The sequence below is a fragment of the Heterodontus francisci genome, chromosome 24, assembly GCF_036365525.1.
Source record: "Heterodontus francisci isolate sHetFra1 chromosome 24, sHetFra1.hap1, whole genome shotgun sequence".
Classification (NCBI taxonomy): domain Eukaryota; kingdom Metazoa; phylum Chordata; class Chondrichthyes; order Heterodontiformes; family Heterodontidae; genus Heterodontus; species Heterodontus francisci.
Window position 1 is genome coordinate 47,288,956 of NC_090394.1, and position 21,713 is coordinate 47,310,668.

The following is a 21,713-nucleotide window of genomic DNA, read 5'->3' on the forward strand; positions in this document are numbered from 1 at the left end:
ATTGTCCTGGATAGGACCTCATTGGACATGCATCTCCAAGTCAATGTCCTGGAATGTGAGGTATTTCAATTACGGTGACCATCTTGGCTGCCAGTTTTTAAAAGTTAAATGTAGGATCTCAGCTTTCCTTTTTAAACATTTAATGCACCGATGAATTAAAAATTCTCATTTGGCATAGCATGTTTTCTTGACAAAGCTGATTGGATTTTCTGGTGAGGTGATTGAAGTACTGGACAAGCGAATTCTATGGTTGTTATTTATATGGACTTCTAGAAGGCATTTGATAAAGTTCCTCATAACTGTTAACTAAAGTTGAAGCTCATGGAATGGAAGGAAAAGTATTAACCTGGTTAGGTAATTGACTGAACGGCAAAAGACAGTAGAGATAATGGCTAATTGGCTAACTCTAATTGGCAGGATGTTACCACTTGTGTCTCACAAGGATCTATATTGGGGCCTCAACTATTCACCTTATGGATGAATGACTTAGATGATGGGATAGAAAGCCACATTTCCAAGTATACTGATGATGCAAAGATAGGTGCCATTATAAGCAGTGTAGATGGAAGCATATAATTACAAAGAAATGTTGATAGATTACGTGACTGGGCAAAACTGGTAAATTGATTTCCATGTAGGCAAATCTGAGTTCATCCACTTTGGACCTAAAAAGGATAGATCAAGGTATTTTCTAAATGATGGAAAGCTATAAACAGTGGAGGTCCAAAGAGACTTGGGGGTCCGGGTTTTCATGTAGACCCCCACCTGCCAAGAATGAGGCATATTAATGTTGTCATATGAACATTGATTTAAACTGTTGCTGGAGTGAAGAAATTACTTGTTTGAAGACACTGGGCTAGAAGAATATTTGCATACTAAGATATGCTACTTGTGGAGAGAAAGGACGATTCCCTGCTTCAATTAACCCAAATGGATTTTGATCACCAGACATTGAAGGTGTTAGGAAGTGCATTCCAGAGACTGCTGAGGTGATACAATCCACAAACCTTGCAGGAGAGACTGTTCCAAATAAAGAGCTAGTCACATGACTAACCTGCTGGGCAACCTGGAGTTTTTTGAATTGTGCTAGAGAAAGGAACAGAAGTAAGTGTGCAGCTGAAGCTGGAACAAAGAAGCCTCTCTCTCTCTCTCATTTTCTTCCAAGCCACTGGACCCACGGAAGACACATAAACCTCAAGAGAGAAAAGACTCCTACATCGGAACAAGTTGAAGCATGAACTGGACCCCAAAGAATTGCAAGACTTACTGGCAACCAAAGACTCCACATTGAAATTAAAGGACTGTTAACTATCCGATATTGCCTCAAACATTTCCCCTTTATTCCTTCTACTTTTTCTGTCTCTATCTGCATGTGTGTTTATTGCATAGGCATGCTAGGTGGTCGTGTCGCATATTCGTAGTTGTTAACCGGATTAGAGTTTAAGATTAATAAACTTCTGCCTTTCTTGTTTAAGTCTAAGGAAACCTGTTTGATTTCTGTGCCTTACAATTGGAGCAGTGAACAAGGATTTACTAAGGGGGAGCTAAAAACATGGTGCTTTCAAATTAAACCCTGTTACGATTAAACCAGGCAAAGGCTGAGAGGGAACCCCTAGACCTCTTCTCACCTGGTCGTAACAAGATACATAGATCATTAAAATGGCATGAACAGGTACAGAAAATGATCAAAAAGGTTCATGGAATGCTGGCCTTTATTATATCTAGAGGAATAGAATACAAGGGGGTAGAAGTCATGTTTCAACTATGCAAAGCTCTGGTTCGACCACACCTGGAGTACTGTGAGCAATTCTGGCACCACACCACAGGAAGGATATATTGGCCTTGGAGGGAGTTCAACATAGATTTACCAGAAAGTTACCTGTACCCGAAGGGTTGAATTACGAGGAGAGATTATACGAACTAGGTTGATGATCCCTGGAATTTAGAAGATTAAGGGGTAATTTGATCAATGTTTTCAAGATATTCAGGGGAACAGATAGGGTAGATTGGGGAAAAAACTATCCATGCTGGTTGGGAAATCTAGGATGAGGGGACATAATATAAAAATAAAAACTACAATCTAAAGAAACTTTCAGGAGTGAAATTGGGAAACACTTCAACACTCAAAGAGTGGTAGAATTTTGGAACTTTCTTCTACAAACAACAATCGATGCTCGATCAACTGTTAATTTTAAATCCGAGTCTGATAGATTTTTGATAACCAAAGGTATTAAGTGGTATGGGGCACACACGGGTATATGTAGTGAGGTCAAAGATAAGTCATGATTGCATTGAATGGTGGAACAGGCTCAAGGGGATAAATGACCTATTCCTGTTCCTACAATCCAACTTTGTATCATAAGAAAACTTGGATACATTACACTCGGTCCCCTCATCTGACTCATTGATATAGATTTTGAATAACTTAGGCCCAAGCACTGTTCCCAACTAGTTATAGGCTGCAATTTGAAAAAGATTTGTTTATTCCTGCTCTCCATTTTCTGTCCTTTAACCAAACCTCAATCTTTGATAAAAGATTAACCCAATCCCATGAGTCCTAATTTTGTGTAATAATTTCTTGTGCTGCACCTTATTGAATGCTTTTTGAAAATCTAAATGTGCTATATCCACTGGTTCCTCCTTACCACCTATTAGCTACATCCTCAAAAAACTCTTAACAGGTTTATCAAACATGGGGCTGGATTTTAAAGCCACCCCAACATCGGGGTCATGACAGAGTGGGGGCCGGGAAATGTCTCTGGGACAGTCCCGCCACAGGCCTCAATGCTGGGAAGGCCTGGCTCAATATTGACGGCAGCAGTGAGGTCTCGTGGCAGCCACCCCCCCGCCGCTCAGTGATGGAAGGCGAATCTAAATATCTAAATTTATTAAAATAAATGAACTAAATACTTACCCGTTCCTGCCATCCATCCCACTCCGATATTGTAGCCGGTGGCCAGCTCTCCCGCGCCATTGGATCTCCATTCAAAGATCCGATGTGGGACACTGGAGGGGATGGTGGGGAGTAGGTAAGCATTTCAGTGCGGGAGGCGGGGAGCGTGGTCAAACTAATATGATTGATGGATGGGATGTTGGGAAGGGTTAAAGATAAAAGTTTGTGAACTTTGGGGATGGAAGGTCCGGTGCACAAGGTAAGTATTTTGGAGGGGGCGAGGGGATGAGGGCACAGAATGAAGTGTATGTTTATTGGGGAGGTGGGAGAGGGGCTGGAAACATTCATTTAATTTTTTAAATAAAGTTTAATCCAATTTTTCTTTAAATATTTATATTGTGATCGAGGGCTCAAAGCCCTTTAAAAATGGCATTGGCATCAGCGCAGTGGCACCTGATGCCATTTCGGGGGACGGACCACCCACCCCCACCATGGCATCGGGGGGCCGGTCCGCCTGGTCATTTATGTTCAATATCTCGGCAGCTCTGCGACGAGTGTTCTGCGTGTGCAGACCACTAGTTTACGGCCGCCACCGAGATGTAAAATTCAACCTCATCGGATGGGAGCTGTCCACCGACTAAAAGTTCGGTGGCAAACCCGTCTCCATCTGGCCTGGGGATCCGGACCACATTTATGGTCCCCAGACCTTTAATTGGTCCTAGGTGGGACTTCCATCTGATTGAGACAACATGTCCCGCCTAATGGAGCTGCCGGCCAATCAGCGGGAGCGGTGGCCACTGCTGGCACTGCAACCCAACTTCGAGATGAAGAGGAGGGATGGCCCCGGGAAAAGGTAAGTTTTTGGGGCCTCGCTGTGGGTGATTAGTTGGGCCCTGGCGAGGAAATTGTGGTCGTATGGTGGGACGGCGGGGAGGGGGTGCGTGTTGGCTGTGGTTGGGGCATTGGGGGTGGCCCTTCGTCGGGCACAGGGTGCCTGATCATGAGGTTCACCCCCCCCACCCCCCATCCACCCCCCGCCAAGGTCGTCAGAAAGCTGCCTGCTTTTGTCAGGCAGCTTTTCTCAGGCTTGGGCCAACCGAACGTCCAAGGGTAAAATCGCCGTGGCAGCGGGCGGAGGCCCTTAAGTGCCGTTAACTGTCCACTTAAGGGCCTTGATTGGCCTGGGGCAGGTGGGCCGGTTTTTGCCGCCATTGCTGCCCCACTTAAAATGGCAGTGGAAGCGGGAGCAGGTTGGGAAGGGCCCCCATGCCTACCACTCCATTTTACGTCACCCCCTCCACCACCAACCTGCTCTTTGGGGGGGGCATAAAATTCCACTTTCACAAATCCATGTTGACTCTGCTCAATCATACTACGACTTTCTAAGTGTCCTGTTATCACTTCTCTAATTATAGAGTTTAGCATTTTTCCTACTACTGATGTCAGGCTAACTGACCTATAGTTGCCTGTTTTCTCTCTCCCTCCTTTCTTGAATAATGTAATGTAGGACATTTAATGCATCCACTAACTCTTCGGCCACTTCTTTTAAAACCTTAGGATGCAGGAAATCAGGTCCAGGGCATTTGTTGACTTTTACTCCCATTAAGTCCCAGTAATATTTCTTTAATACTAGTAATTTATTTCAGTTGCTAAACCCTTGTTTCCTCAGTATTTCTGGAATGTATTTTTTTATCTTCTACTCTGAAGACTCGTGCAAAGTATTTGTTCAATGCCTCTTCCATTTCTCTATTTCCCATTATGATTTCTCCTCTCTCTGCCTCTAAGGGACCCACATTTACTTTCACCAATCTTTTCCTTTTCACATACCGAGAGAAGCTTTTTCAATCTGTTTTTATGCCTCTTGATAATTTACTCTCATATTCTCTTTTCTGTTTATCAATTTCTTGGTCATATTTTGCTGAATTCTGAAATGTTCCCAATCCTTGCACTGACTACTCTTTTTAGGGCAAAATTTTAAGCCTCTTTCTTTGAGACTACCTTTAACTTCTCTTGTTAGCCACAGTAGGACCACTTTTCCTGTGGAGTTTTTTTTATTCCTTAAGTAAATATATATTGTTGTGAATTATGAATTAATTCCTTAAATGTTTTCCATTGCTTATCTGCCATCATATCTTTTAATCCAGTTTCCCAACCTATCTTAACCAATTCTTTCCTACCTGTGTGGTTTGCTTTGTTCAGATGCAAGACCCTAATTTTAACTAAATCACACTCAAACTCAATACAACATTCTATCATATTATGATCACTCTTCCCTGGAGGCTCTTTTATTACAAGATTATTACTTTTTCTCATTACACAGTACATGTTCCCTAGTTGTTTCCTCAACATACTGATCTAGAAAACTATCTTGAATACATTGCACAAACTCTTCTTCCACACTATTACTGCAAATCTGGTTTCCTCAGTCTACATGAAGATTAGTTAGCCATGATTACAGTATTACGCTTGTTGCATGCATCTCTAATTTCCTGATTTATACTCTGCCACAAACTACAACTACAGTTAGAAGGTCTGTAAACTACACCCTTGCTGTTTCTTAGCCCTACCCAAACTGATTCTACATCTTCAGTTTCTGAACTAAGATCCTTCCCCTCTACAGTCTTTATCCCATCCTTTATTATCAGGGTTACCCCCTCTTTTTCCATTTTGCCTATCTCTTCTAAAATTCACGTATCCTGGAATATTTCGTTCACAACCTTTGTCACTCTTTCTCTCTGTGATGGCTGTTAGTTGAAACCTATTTATTTCCATCTCTGCTATTAATTCATCTTTTTTTTGCAAATGCTACACACATTCAGATACAGTGCCTTTAGCTTTTAACTTTTCTATTTTCCCATGATGTCACCTGAGTCTCCAATGCTCTCCAAAGCCTGCTATCCCTTTTTGACCCACTCTGCCTATTTTTACCCCAATCGTTACTCTTTTATTAGCCATTTCATTTTATCTTGAATCTTGAGTTTTTAAGCAAAATGCTTTAAAAATATAAAGTATGTGATCAAGGACTAAATTCATAAAATAATGATTGGAAAATTGGCTGGCAAAATTCTGCAGCTACTCTGCCAGCAGCTGAATGCACTTGTAGTGATGTTTAATTAAACAAGAACCATAATAGGAGGGAGACCTGTGAAACGGCCATAGAGCTAATCCTCCAGCCTTGATAGGTGTCCCTGTGTGATTGTGATTGATGAGGTGATTGTTCTTAACATCTTCATTTGCATCCTTCCCTGATACCCACAGGCAGAGGTGCTTTGTATTACGAGATGAGAATTCACTGTTTCTGCAGGCTAATGTGGTAAAGGGATGGAGAAATTGTGAAGAGGGATTGAATGAATGATCAGGATGAACACATTAAGCAATTGGTTTTCACAATCTGCAAGTAATCTCTAAAATGCTTGTGGCTTTTACAGCTGCATAATCCAGTACACTTAGTTAAAAGTTTTTTTTGCTTTATTTTTCAATTTCATTATTTTCTTTAAAAGGGTGAGAACTTAATATTTTAGATGATATTCAATAACGATTCATCTGTTATACAATAATATTTTGCAACTATCTCATGGAATATTAACAATCAATCGTGTGAAGCAATGGTTAACAAACATTAAACTCATTGATAGATTAGACAGTTATTCGAAATTCAGATATGCCCATCCGCAGTCTTCTGTTTAATTGATGAGTCTTTGTTTTAAATATATTGTTGCAACTTCTGTAAGAGTTAAGCATTCCCTGGTCAGGCGTAACATTAGCTAAATACAACAACTCCAAATTTACTATATCAACTATACTTTCACTATACCATTTACTATATCAATGCTCACTTCAGGCATCCTCTGACTTCAATCAGTGAGACAACAAATTAAGTATCGATTTAATTGAGATCTAAGCTCATTTTATATAGGTGTCTTACTGACATCTGAGAACATCATTGCCAGATACAATTTATTTCTATGTTTATACATATCTGTCCTCACTTAGTATTTACAATATTGCTATTTTTTTCTAATCTTACCTTTATAAAGCACCAAATCAAAGATAAATATACTTTCAGAATAGGGTGGGGTCAGATTAGGTTTATATTCTGATTTTTGATATAAATGTAAACTAACATGTCAATATTAAACATTTACTTACAGAAAACCTAACAGATAGTGTTTATATAGCAAAATAGCATCACAATTACTTTGTTTCAATAGACTTTTTGACTATGCACAGGAATATTTTGCTTAAAGATCAAATCAGAGATGGAAGCCCAAAATGAGGATACATTTATCCCATCAGTCTGTCATGGCTTTGAATCCCAGCCTCCCTGCTAACAGCTGTGCCACCTTAAATCATGTTGAAAGTTGATGCATTATGTTAGAAGCATGATTAAGGAATTTAAAGCACTAACAGTATATTCACTGCATTGAGGTTTACAGATTGTTTGATGATTTTGATACTATGAACAATTCTTACACTTTAGAGGTCGGGCTGAATTTTATCAGACCCCCCATGTTGGACATACCTCTGGGAGAGGCCCGCCACGGGCCTCGATGCCGGGAAGGCCCCACCCCATTTTACTGCTGACGGCGAGGCCTCGGGGTAGCCACCCTGCCGCTCAGCAAAAAAAACTAACTTACATATTAAAATCAATGCTAATAAAAGAATAATTACCTACCTCGACGCGATGGCCGTCACACGCCAATATTCCGGCTGGTTGCCAAACCGTCCTGCGCCTTCGTATCTCCGTTAGGAGATCTGAGGTGTAACACTGGTGGGGACGGGGGAGGAGTAAAATTTTCAGGGCAGGAGGTGGAGCGGGGAGAGCGGAGAAAACTCTGACTATTGGCTGAGGGGATGGTGGGAAGGGGTTGAAAGACAGAAGAAATGAATTTCGGGGGAAGGTTCAGGTTGGGTAGAATAATTTTTTTTGGGAGGAGAGGGCCATAAGTAAATTGTGTGGTCATTGTGGGGCGGGTGCGTGGTGGGGTGGGTGCGGTGGGAGAGGAGCTTCAATCATTTTTTAAATTTTTCTATCTCACTGTAAAATACATTTGTCTTTAAAAAATACAATTACTGGTAAGGGTTTGAAGCCCTTTAAAATGGTGCTGGCACCAGTGTGTTGACGCTGGATGCCATTGCCAGGGATGAAGTGTCCGCCCCCTCGACATCGTTGGGGGCAGGCGGTCCGGCGTCTCCATGTTAATGATCGTCAGGCAAAATATTGTGGCGGCTCCACGGCACACATCTTGCGCATGCGCCGTGCACTTTTTGAAGCTTGCCGCCGAGAATGGCCGCGAGCTATAAAAATTCGGCCCTAGTCCTTTCAAGACCCAGATCAAAATGAGATATTGCTCCGATCTTCATTATCTCTAATATTGGTTTTCAATAGAATTGTTGGTATTTGGTTGAAATTGTTTTGTTATCTATTTCTATTTTTATTTGACCACTACCATTTTTGATTTGGTTATCCAGTGCCATGGGCTTTCAAACTGGGATCCATGAGGGAATCAGATGCCTATCAAGAGCTTAGTGTAAGTGGAATATTTTGAGAATTCGGTATTCTCTCAGGGAGTATTTCCCATCCACATTGGATCACTTGGGCGGAGCAAAAATTGGAATATAATATGGGTTGGATTTTATACTTTAAGGGTATCTGTCTGATTTTCCTTCAAAATGAAAGGACAATCGAGTGGGTTCTTTTACAGACATGTGCTCTGACCTGCCTGATTTTCCTATATTCCTAGCTTCGTGGTAATCCAGTGCGCCTGGAAGCAGAGGCAGGAAAATATCCTTTTATATTTTTTCTGTATTTGTGGACTGACTGGTACATTCTTTTAGTTAGAATCATAGAACGTTTAAGGCACAGAAAGAGGCCACTTGGCCCATTGTGTCTGTGCTGGCTGAAAAACAAACCACTATTCTAATCCCACCTTTCAGCATTTGGTCTGTAGCCCTGCAGCTTACGGCACTTGAGGTGCATATCCAGACTCCTTTTGAATGAGTTGAGGGTCTTTGCCTCAACTATCCTTTCAGGCAGTGAGTTCCAGACCCCCACCACCCTCTGGGTGAAAAAGCTTCTCCTCATCTCCCCTCTTATTTTTCTACCAATCACTTTAAATCTATGCCCCCTCGTCACTGACCCCTCTGCTAAGGTGAATAGACCCTTCACCTCCACTCTATCCAGGACCTTCAAAATTTTGTACCTTTCAATCAGATCTCCTCTCAGCCTTCTCTGTTCTAAGGACAACAATCCCATCCTATCCAATCTTTCCTCATAGCTGCATTTTTCATGTCCTGGCAACATCCTCATAAATCTCCTCTGTACCCTCTCTAGTGCAATTACATCCGTTCTGTAATGAGGTGATCGGAACTGAACACAGTACTCAAGTTGTGGCCTAACCAATGATTTATACAGTTCCAGCATAACCTCCCTGCTCTTGTATTCTATACCTCGGCTGATAAAGGAAAGGATTCCATATATCTTCTTACCCACCTTATTGACCTGTCCTGCTACTTTCAGGGATCTGTGGACATTCACTCCAAGGTCCCTCACTTCCTCTACACTTCTCAGTATTTTCCCATTAATCGTGTATTCCTTTGCCTTGTTTGATCTCCCCAAATGCATCACCTCACACTTCTCCAGGTTGAATTCCATTTGCCATTTCTCTGCCCATCTGACCAGATCATCAATATCTTCCTGCAGCCTACAGCTATCCTCCACACTATCTAGCACACGGTCAATCTTTGTGTCGTCCGCAAACTTCTTGATCATGCCCCCTACATTTATGTCCAAATCGTTAATATATGCCACAAAAAGCAGGGGACCCAGTACTGTACCCTGCGGAACGCCACTGAAAACAGCCCTCCGGTCGCTAAAACAATCGTCAACAATTACCCTTTGTTTCCTGCCATTAAGCCAATTTTGTATCCACCTTGCTGCATTTCCCTGGATACCATGGGAGTTTATTTTTTGAACCAGTCTGCCATGTGGGACCTTGTCAAAAGCCTTGCTAAAATCCATGTGGATCAGATCAACTGCACTACTCTCATTTATCTTCCTTGTTACTTCTTCAAGAAATTTGATCAAGTTGGTCAAACAACATCCTCCCTTAACAAATCTTTGCTGACTTTTCCTTGACTAACCTGTGCCTTTCTAAGTGACTGTTTATCCTGTCTCTCAGAATAGATTCCAATAATTTTCCCACTACTGAGATTAGACTGACTGGCCTGTAATTATTCGGTCTACCCTTCGCTCCCTTTTTAAACAGAGGTACAACGTTAGCAGTTCTCCAATCCTCTGGCACCACACCTGTATCCAGTGAGGATTGGAAAATGATGGTCAGACCCTCTGCTATTTCCTCTCTTGCTTCTTTTAACAGCCTAGGATGCATTTCACCTGGCCCTGGCGATTTATCAATTTCAAGGATGCTAATCCCATTAATACTTCCTCTCTCCCTAAGTTTATCACATCCAATACTTCAAACCCTTCCTCCTTAACTACAATATCTGCATCGTCCCCCTCTTTTGTGAAGACGGATGCAAAGTATTCATTAAGAACCATAGCAATATCTTCCACCCCTACACATAGTTTACCTTTTTGGTCTTTTATGGGCCCTACTCTCTCCTTAGTTATCCTCTTACTCTCAATGTATTGATAAAACATCTTTGGGTTCACCTTGATTTCGCTTGCCAATATTCTTTCATTCCCTCTCTTTGCTTTCCTAATTTCCTTTTTGATTTCACCCCTCCACTTTCTATACTCCTCTCGGCTTCCTGTAATATTGAGTTCTTGGTGTTGGACATAAACTTTCCTTTTCTGCCTGATCTTACCCTGTAGGCGCCTTGACTTCCATGGGGCTCCCGATTTGGCCGTCTCACCCTTTTCATTTGTGGGAACATGTTTACTCTGAACCCCTTGAATCTCCCTTTTGAATGCCTTCCACTGTTCTGTCACAGATTGACCTTCAAGTAGCTGTTTCCAGTCCATTTTCGCTAAATCACTCCTCAGTTTAGTAAAATTGGCCTTGCCCCAATTGAGAACTCAAACTCCTGTTCTATCTCTGTCCTTTTCCATAATTATGTTAAAACTGACTGAATTATGATCACTACCACCAAAATTCTCTCCCACTGCCAACCCTTCCATCTGCCCATCTTCATTTCCTAAAACTAAGTCTAAAACTACACCCTCTCTTGTTGGATTTTCTACCTAATGGACAAAAAAGTTCTGCTAAGTGCACCTCAAGAATTCTGCTCCCTCAATTGATTTCACTCTAAAACTATCCCAGTTAATATTGAGGTAGTTAAAATCCCCTACTATTACTGCCCTATTGTTCTTGCACTTCTCAGAGATTTGCCTACATATCTGCTCTTCTATCTCCCGCTGACTGTTTGGGGTCTATAGTACACTCCCAGCAGTGTGATTGCCTCTTTTTTGTTCCTTATGGCCTCATTTGATGAACCTTCCAACACATCATCCCTCCTCACAGCTGTAATAGCTTTCTTGACCAAATTTGCCCCTCCTTTCTTATCCCCCTCCCTATTGCGTCTGAAAGCCCTGTAACCAGGAATGTTGCTGCATACTAATTAAGCAAATTCTGCAATGAAGGCAATGTTTCCCTTAGAAAGCCATGGTTGTATGAAAAACACAGAATTCTGGCTATACTATCACAAATTTCTAAGGAATTATAAATTCATCTGATGCTGTTCCTAATAAGTCTAACCAGGAGTGATTTTCACGTCCCTATCACCCTATTTGTGCTTAAAACTGGGTCAGTACTGGGCCCAGAATAGTACAAGTAATGGAAGCATTGATTTACTATTGAGTTCCTATTAGTATCGATTCTCAGGCAGACCTTAATTCAGGTGGTCAGAACTTCCACCAAAATCAGGAAACTGTGTTCTAAAGAGGACCTTGAACAAAATGGATCAGGTTCCTCAATGGGTCCTCAGGGTGGCTACAGCATATGTCCCACCCAATGTCCAGTTGATGTCTATTCCACACGAACATTTCCCCACCCACCAGCCTTTGTAAGACAGCTGAATACTGAGCCTTACATGCTATTCTGCCTTGTTTTGTTTAAGATTATGCTCTTTGCAAAGTTATAGATAGTGCTGAGGCCTAAGGAATGGGATTTAAATGGGAGTTCCTCCAAATTAATGCATAAAATTGGTTTTAAATATTTCTGTACAGTATATACACCATTCACACTAATTTGAAATTACGTCTATATCAACCAATATTTTTAATTGGGATCCAGTGTAAACTCAAACTATTTTTGTACAGTGGTTTGAGTTTAATTGGGATGGTATTTTAATTTTACAATGACAATGCCCATATAAATGTGGCTTATATTTCAGGTACAAAATAGAGATAAATTGTGCTCCTGCAGATGGAGGTTGTACAAATGCTTCCTAAACTCATGGGCATTTGATGGATTATCTAAGACAGATTGTGTTGAAACAATGGCTTACAATAACAGAGCAGCATCCAACTGCTTTAGAAGTACTGCAGTAAATTAACTGCAAGGCACCTGCCAGGGAGCTCTGGAGGTAGAGCTTAAATTTGGGAAGAGGATGTGTGACTGGTTCTAACAGCTGGTCAGCTCAGAGGCTCTGACCTTGTCATGTTGTCATTTCTTCAGAGTAGCTAGACACTACAACTGAAGTAAAGTTCTTTCATTAAAATGACTTGGTTTAATATCAGTCTTTTTTCCCCTATTATTTCATGGGATATGAGCATCGCTGGCAAGGCCAGCAATTGTTGCCTATCCCTAATGGCCCTTGACAACTGTATAGCTTCCTAGGCCATTCAGAGGGCAGTTAAGAGTCAACCACATTGCTGTGGGTCTGGAGTCACATGTAGCCAAACCAGGTAAAGACAACAGATTTCCTACCTTATTTTAGGTCTAGTATTGTGCAGTGAAAAAGGACTAATTAGTAATCTCGCTGTAAAGCAGCCTTTAGGGAAGAGTGACTAGAATATGGAGAATTTTACATTAAATCTGAAAGTGATGTAGTTCAATCTGAAACTAGGGTCTTAAATGTAAACAAAGGAAACAATGAAGGTAAGAGGGGCAAGTTGGCTGTGGTGGATTGGGAAACTACATGTAAAGGTATGACAGTGGACAGGCATTTAACAAATTAATACACGGTTTACAACAAATATACATTCTTTGAGGCACAAAAATCCAACAAGGAAAGTGATCCAACCATTCCTAACAAGAGAAGTTAAAGATTGTATTAGATTAAAGGAAGAGACTTATAAAGTTGCCAAAAAAAATGTTGTAAGCCTGCAGATTGGGAGCCTTTTAGAATTTAGCAAAGGAGGACCAAGAAGCAGATAAAGAAAGGGAAAATAGAATAGGAAAGTAAACTAGCAAGAAACATAAAAACAGATTGTAAAAGCTTCTGTATATAAGTATGTATAAAGGAAAAGATGAGCAAAGACAAATGTGGGCCCTTTACAGGCAGAGAGAGGAGAATTTATAATGGGGAATAAGCAAATGGCAGAGAAACTAAACAAATAATTTCGGCTGGAATTTGTTCCCAGACCAATGTCGGGTTCCATGGCGGGGGGCAGGCGGAAAATCAGAGTGGCAGCGGCCGCCATGGAACCTGATGCCGGGATTGTTGTGCCCGATCTTCCTGGCGGTGGGGAAGCTCCATGGTGGCCTCTCTGCGACGGGATCCGACAGCATATTTAAATAATACATTTGCATGAATTAAAATATAAACTGCAGAGATCTTACCTTCACTTCCCAAATCTCAGCGTGACAAGCAGAACTCATGTGCCTTTACTTTTCCATCCAGGAAAAGCTGGGCCCACCAAGGTGGGGAAGGGGTGAACTCTGCACTCTGATGGGTATGGGTGGTGAGAAGAGGGCAACTCTGCACTTTGTTGAACTGTCTGCAGGGTTGGCAGCCTTTTAAAAATAATGCCAGCACCTGCTTTCACGTTGGTGGTGCCACAATCGGCGTTGCCAATGCCACCCCCGCCACGTGATTGTGGGGGGTGCGGTCACTGTGAATATGTAAAATGGTCGCCTGCCACAAAATTGCAGCAGCGTGGCGATGCAGGACCCGTGGGGGACGGTTGCCGTTTTCCATGCCCGCTGCCACTCCTCGTGGCAGGACTACAAAATCCAGCCCTTTGTATCTGCCTTCAGGGCAGAAGATGCAAAAGAAACTCCCAGAAATACTACAGAACCAAGGGACTAGCAAGAATAGGGAACTGAAAGAAATTAGTATTAGTAAAAAAGTAGTACTGGAGAAATTAATGGGACTGAAGGTTGGTATATCATCTGGACCTGATGATCTACATCCCAGAGTGTTGAAAAGGTGGCTGTCAAGATAATGGATGCATTGGTGATCCACTTCCAAAATTCCATAGACTCTGGAATGGTTCCTGCAGATTGGAAGGTAGTAAATGTAACCCTGCTATTTAAGAAAGGAGGGAGGCAGAAAACGGGGAACTACAGACCTGTTAACCTGACATCAGTAGTAGGGAAAATGCTAGAATTTATTATAAAGGATGTCATAACTGGACACTTAGAAAATAATGGTAGGATTGGGCAGAGTCAACATGGATTTATGAAAGGGAAATCATGTTTGACAAACCTGTTAGAGTTTTTGAGGATGTAACTAGCAGATTAGATAAGGGGGAACCAGTGGATGTGGTGCATTTGGATTTTCAGAAGGCTTTCGATAAGGTCCCATACAAGAGGTTTGTGAACAAAATTAGAGCACATGGGATTGAGGGTAATTTACTGACATGGATTGAGATTTGGTTAACAGACAGAAAACAGATAGTAGGAATAAATGGGTCATTCTCAAGTTGGCAGGCTGTGACTATTGGGGTACTGCGAGGATCAGTGTTTGGGACCCAGCTAGTCACAATATATATCAATGATTTGGGTGTGGGGACCAATTGTAATATTTCCAAGTTTGCTGATGACACAAAACTAGGTGGGACTGTGAGTTTTGAGGAGGATGAAAAGATGCTTCAAGGGGATTTAGACAGGCTAAGTGAGTGGGCAAGAACATGGCAGATGGAATATAATGTGGAAAAATGTGAAGTTATCCACTTTGGCAGGAAGAGCAGATATGCAGAGTATTTCTTAAATGTTGAGAGATTGTGAAGTGTTGATGTCCAAAGGGACATAGTTCATGAGTCACTGAACGCAGGAAGCAATTGGGAAGGCAAATGGTATGTTGGCCTTTATTGCAAGAGGATTTGAGTACAGGAGTAAAGATGTCTTGCTGCAATTGTATAGAGCCTTGATGAGACCACACCTGGAGTATTGTGTACAATTTTGGTCTCCTTACCAAAGGAAGGATATACTTGCCATAGAGGGAGTGCAATGAAGGTTCATCAGACTAATTCCTGGGATGGCAGGATTGTACTATGAGGAGAGTTTGAGGCGGCTGGGCCTGTATTCTCTACGAAACATACAAAATTCTTACAGGGCTTGACAGGGTAGATGCAGGAAGGATGTTTCCCCTGGCTGGGGGTGGGGGAGGGGGTTGGGGTGGTCTAGAACCAAGGGACACAGTCTCAGAATAAGGGGTAGACAATTGAGGACTGAAATGAGCAGGAATGGGGAATTTTCTCACTTACAGGGTGGTGAATCTTTGGAATTCTCTACTCCAGAGGGCAGTGGAGGCTCAGTCGTTGAGTATGTTCAAGACAGAGATCAACAGATTTCTAGATATTAAAGGCATCAAGGGATATGGGGATAGTGCAGGAAAATTACATTGAGGTAGAAGATCAGCCGTGATCTAACTGAATGGGGGAAAGCAGGCTTGAGGGACTGAATGGCCTACTCCTGCTCCTATTTCCTACAGGACATTAGTGAACCAGATGGGTTTTTATGACAATTGATGATAGTTGCATGGCACCATTACTGAGACTAGCTTTCAATATCATTAATTGAAGTTAATTTTCCACCAGCTGCTGTGGTCTTCCCAGGGCATTGGCCTGGGCCTCTGTATTACTAGTCAGGTTTCCACATTTTAGCCTTTGTGGTTATTATTTTTCCTTTCTTAATTTCATATCGCCTCCACACTTATCAATATTCTAATTCTAATTCTAACTGCTGTTGCTGCAGATAATATTGCTGTGCTAGGAAAGAGAAGAACTGTACTTTTGAGTTTGAATAAAAGTCAGATTATTTCTCCCAAAGACGTATGCCCCTGGATAGACTCTACAACAAAACTTGGATCTCTGTAGCACCTTTAATGTAGAAAAACATCTCCAGGTGATTCACAGACCCGAACTTGTCTGGGAGGGTTAGCAAACGTGACCTAAATCACATTCAAAGGAAAGTGTTTTAGGATGTTTTAAAGGCCAGGAGGGAGGGAGCGACTAAAGAGGTTTAGGGAGAGGCAAACCTTAGAAAGCTGAAATCTCTGCCACAAACATTGGAGGAAAGGGTGGGGACATAGACAGGACACCAAAGTCAGAGGGAATGTGAGGTTGGAGAAGATCCTTGTAGGTTAGGGACAAGACCATGGGCTGGATTTTAAGAGCTTGCAGCCGATTTTGGTGGCAAGCTCAAAAAATGGCAGCTTGCTCATGCAGGCCAAAGAGCTGCCATGATCTCAAGTGCGGGAACTCATTTAAATCGCCAGGATGGGCCTGTTCTCCCCCCACAATCTTGTGGAGGGGGCAGGCTGTCTGTCCTCGGCAATGGCGTTGGCTGCCTGTTGCTGGCACCAATTTTAAAGGGCAGCGAGCCCTGCCGGCAAATTAAAATTTTTAAAGAAATATCTCTCCAAAACTAAATTAACAAATTTCTAATGCCCCTTTCCCACCCTCCCCCATAACAATTACCATAACTATTTGCCCTTTCCCCCCAAAACACTTCCCTTTTACATCTGACCTTCCCCCCCCCCCCAAAAACTGCACAAAGTTTAACGCATAACCCTTCCCACCATCCCTTACACCCATTATGTGTAATTGACCCTGTGGCCCCCCCACCTCCTCCGCACTTACCTCCTCCTCCCTCCCAACCAGTGTGGCATCGCGTTTCTCCAGACAGGGATCTGAAATGACGGGGGTGCCGGCCGAAGATCACGGCGGCCAGTAAGATTCCAGATGAGGGTATGTTAATTTATTTATTCCATTAATTTACATATTTAAATGCAGGTCCTGTCACCCAGCGGCAGGGGGGCCCCCACGGAGCCTCACCGCCACCAGGAGGATTGGGCTGGGCCCTGCCGGCATCAAGTTCCATGGCAGGCCTCATCCAGACTGATCTTCAAGACCCCCCACCCCTGCCACGGATCACAACAGCAAGGGCTTGGTAAAATCCAGCCCTATGTATGGATTTACAATGAACTAGAATGTTGGTTTAAATTCAATCCACTGGGTGACAGACAACCAGTCTTTGTGGGTGAGCAAGACTTCATGCAGATCAAAGATGGGCAATGAGGTTTTGGACAATTAGGAGTTTCCGGAGGTTATGATCTATGTACAGTATTCTAGCTATTGATCAGTCAAGCTCCAATCAGATTGCTGGATTATGCTGTCAGTTTAATTTATTCAAATTTAATAGCCTAGATGAACTGGCAAAAAGAATTAACTTCTGTACATGATAGCAAACACCCATATTGACTATCATTGGTGTGTACCATCATTAACAATGTATTTATCTTATTCATAAAGAAGAAACATATTTTGTTTGAACACTTTTAATATTCATGATATTTAAGCTAAATTTAATAAACTATTGATATATTTTTTGAAGTGATTTTGTGCCAATTTTGATCTTCACTACATATTTGTTGGGACAATGAAATAATGGCCAGAATTTTACGCTGCCCCAGCAGGTCGGATGGTGGCGTCGGGGCGGCATAAAATTGAGCGGCAGGCTCCAGGAGGCCTAACCGCCCCGATTCCGCCTCCAACCAAGTTTACGGAGGTCCGGCGGGGGGTGAGAAGCGGCCCACCTGCCCGACCAATCAAGACCTTTAAGTGGCCACTTAACGGCCACTTAAGGGCCCTCGCCCGCCTCCATGGGTATTTTACCCATGGCAAGTGGGTGTGCCGGGGACGTGAAAGGCCGCCCAGCTATAGCTGCCGGCCTTTCCGCACCCCAGGGGGGGCCTGGCAATTGAGCACAGGGTGCCCGATTGAGGGCCGCCCCCGCCTCCCAACCCAACTCCAGGATCCAAGACGCCCCCTCCCCACAAACGACCACCCTAGCCTCACCAGGGCACGACCAATTCCCCTGGTGAGGCAACCCAAACTTACCTTCAGTACCGGTTCCTTGGTATCCTCCTCGGTCGGCTGGGCTGCAGTCCCAGCAGTGGCCACCACTCACGGTGGCGCTGCTGAGACGAAGAGCTGCAGGCCTGCTGATTGGCCGGCAGCTCACTGAGGCGGGACCTCCTCCCTCAAGTGGGTGGAAGTCCCGCCTCGGGCCAATTAAAGCCTGGGGATCCGTAAAATACGGAACGGATCCCCAGGGTGGGCGGAAGGGGGTTCAGCACCAGCATTTACGTCGGAGTCCGGCTTCTGTCCGCCCACTGTAAAATTCCAGCCAATGTATTATTTCTGTGGAGTCAATTTAATCTTTAAATGCAGCACAATGCAACTTGTGTTGAAAAAAATTGATGACTAAGGGTATCGATATAGATATTAGGTGTGAAAATTAGGACAAATGTAAGAAATAATTCATCGACATGTCTATTTTGATGAACAAAGCCTCAAAACCCTGCAACATTATATGCTATTAGGTGCTCATGTGGGACTTGTATTAAAATGTCAGAAGACAGACTCAATGTTCAAATGCAAACTAATTAAAGTATTCACAAAATGAGTACCCAAAAAAGAAACAAATTGTCACTTTGATTTAAAAAGCAACTAATTATTATTTTGCTCTCCTGGCACAGAGTCTTGTATTGTGATTGTCCACATGATGAGCTCTGGTCATTGCCCATGTTGTGGCCACCTCCCCTAGAACAGAGGGAATATAATTGAACAGATCCAATCAGGGGCCCCACCCCCCACTGGCATAGTGAGCAGAATGATGAAGAAGCCATAAAAGAGAAAAGAAACTACAAATCAAACTAGGGAATAAAAGATGCATGTTCAAATGATCCTATATTGATTTGTGATGTGAGCAAATTTACTAGTTGTTTGACCAATCTATTTGTTAAATTCAATTATTTTGGAATACGTCTGGGTAACTGTTCATTTTATTTAATCTTGAGGAGGTACCATGAAATGGGCACCCAAATCTTTCAATTATGCTTACTTTTCTGTTTGTTTTGGCTGTTTTCTTGGAGTGCACGTTCTGTCTTGTGTATTAGTGTGTCTAGGTAGTGTTCACTCATTTTTATGCTGCAGCTGTATAATTGGCTGTTGCTGCTTCTATCAAAGACTTGAGGGAGCTTCTTTTGAAGCAAAGCTGATCCCTTTATAGCCACAGCTAGCAAAGGGAATTCAGCCAATGTATTGATGGACTTTGCATTATTTAGTACAGGAGCAACTGATCCAACCTCTATTATAGTCAGGAAGTCAAAATGTTATTACTGTGCATTAGGGATGTGTCCGGACGTCGATGGTGGGCACTGAGGAAATGGCTTATTACCTGCACCAGATTCCACCCCCCCCTCCCCCCCCTTTACCCCCCTTCCACCCCCCCCCCCCCCCCGTCCCCTTCCCTGCTCCACCCTCTCAGCTCACCCCCTCACAACCCCGTCCCAGCCCGCCCCCCCCCTCGCACCATCTTCACCCCGCACCCCCTTCCCCTGCACCCCCCCCCTCCTCCCTCTACCCCTCCCCCTTGCATCCCCTCCTCCCACCGGCACCATCCTACACCTGTGTGGGGGCCCCAACAACCCCACTGCCTTGTGGGCGTCTCGGGAGAGACCAAGGCTAAGGGAGTAAACCCTAACAGAAAATCCGGAGCGGAACCTCGTAGGCGGTCATGTGTCACCTTTGGCATGTTTCCGGCAGTTCCTGCAGCCATACTGGTGCCAAACGTCGTGTCCTGCACTCCTTTGGACCCCACCAGAAAGGCCGAGAGGGGGGTTTTGACGACTGGGCAACTCTCAACCTCCATAAATTTGCCCAGGCATGCGCCGGCGCGTATCCATTGTCTCTCGAGATAAGGAGGCCCAAAGAAGAAGAAGGGATGTGTACAAGATTCATATTGTCGATGTTGGTGCAAGAATTATGCAAAATTTTGTCCTTAAATTTGTATTTTCTGAGAAAAGAACACATAATTGATACAAAAAGCACCAACTTCTGGTTTCAACCATAAATGATAATTTAAAGCTGCAGCATAATATTTCACAAATTTGAATGTAAAGTGTAGGTCATCATGCGAATCTGTCTTATGCTCATCTAAACGACATCGTCACTTTAACTGCCTTGTTGTTAGCCATTTACCCCTGAATATAGAAAGGATTCTCATGAAATTTAATTTTAGTTCCATAGTAGAAATAGGAATGAGGAAATTAGTTTTCTTTAACTATGGATATTTTTTCCAGATTTAAAAGTTTACTTTTGTAAAGCCTTCTTTGTATGTTTTAAAGCTGAAAAAAGGATAGAAAACTAGAAACCATCCGTTTATATCATTACGTTGCAACTGTGAAAATGTGGAAAATATTTTCACAGTTGCCGGCTCTCACAAGTGTGATATATTAGTTTGGAAGAGCAAAGTCTGCATTTGATCATTTTGTGTCTTCAGCAATAAGATTTGTAACTAAAGTGGCTTGAGGCTGAAATAATGCTTTATTTAGTGTCAATGTGTGTGGGCATATTGTCAAACATAAAAAAGTACTCTTTGCTTTAAAGCTGTAGTTCAGGCAGCCAAAGAATGCAGAAGCTTGCATACTGCTTTTTGATACTGTATTAAAATGTCTGGCAGTTGCTATTACACTGATTCTGGTAGCAGTCGTCAGAGGAGTGGCCTTCTGTGATTAACTAGGATAAAGTCTGGCAGGAAAACCCATATGTTTCAGGTTTGGGAGCAGTCAGATGTTGAGTGGGAGGTCGGAAAACAATGCATAAGCTCCCTCCACCCCCCTCCCACCAACATACACATGCTCGCACACGCCTTCATCCATAATTGATGCTTGCTTTTGGCAGATGCTTTAGGGCCTAGTATTCCAGCTCATAAGTTTATGGAGGAAAAAGGGAGCAAGATGGTGCAGCAGGTATTTTTTTCCTTTCCTTTTGGCTTTAAATTATATCTTTTGAGGAGGGATGGGAAACAAGGAATTGTTTGAATTGTGAAGCAGGGCAATAGGTGCAGGTCCCATGTGAGAGACTCCGCTATAGTGTGAATCGCTCGCACTGTTAAGTGCTGCAGTGATATGAGATTCTGTTGTGGTGCAGCTTTTAGTCTCCAGGTGCACAACGGCATTACACCATTAAGGCTCAGTAATGCAAGCGTGGCAGCAGGCTTTTTGGAAGCTCCATGGAGTTGCTGGATTATTGTTCATTTCACTGTTACACAAGGGAGTTTTGTTATTGTGTGTGAGCCCACATTGCTCTCTTGATGGTGTGGCAGTTTTACTTAATATAATTTACATCAACCTCGCAGCACTCATTGTAAGCTGCAAATCCTCGGTGTTTGAATGCTGACACTAAATGTCTAGTGTCCTTACTGATTGTCACAAAAATCCCAACATAATTGACTGTAGAAAGCAAAAAGAGCTCTGAATCACTTTTTTGAAAACTGGCTACTTAGACCTTTATGTGGCAGAGGAGTTTTATGAAGCCTTCAGAGCTGTGTCAAAACTGACAACTTAAAAGGGTTTTTTTAATGTGTTGGGTCTGCGTAGACCTCGATGTGATTAGACTGGT

General features: G+C 42.8%; 1 protein-coding gene across 11 annotated transcripts in view; it reads left to right on the forward strand.

Moving 5' to 3' along the window:
• The window catches only part of rbfox1 (RNA binding fox-1 homolog 1), a 1,351,350-nt gene that overhangs the window by 1,013,350 nt on the left and 316,287 nt on the right, over positions 1 to 21,713 (forward strand). For 7 of the 11 annotated variants that reach the window (XM_068056115.1, XM_068056118.1, XM_068056113.1 and 4 more), the window contains one exon: positions 8,366 to 8,424. The exons of the other annotated variants lie outside the window; for them this stretch is intronic. In XM_068056115.1, coding sequence (XP_067912216.1) covers positions 8,366 to 8,424 — 59 coding nt within the window. The remainder of the gene's footprint in view (positions 1 to 8,365; positions 8,425 to 21,713) is intronic. 11 annotated transcript variants of the gene reach the window in all.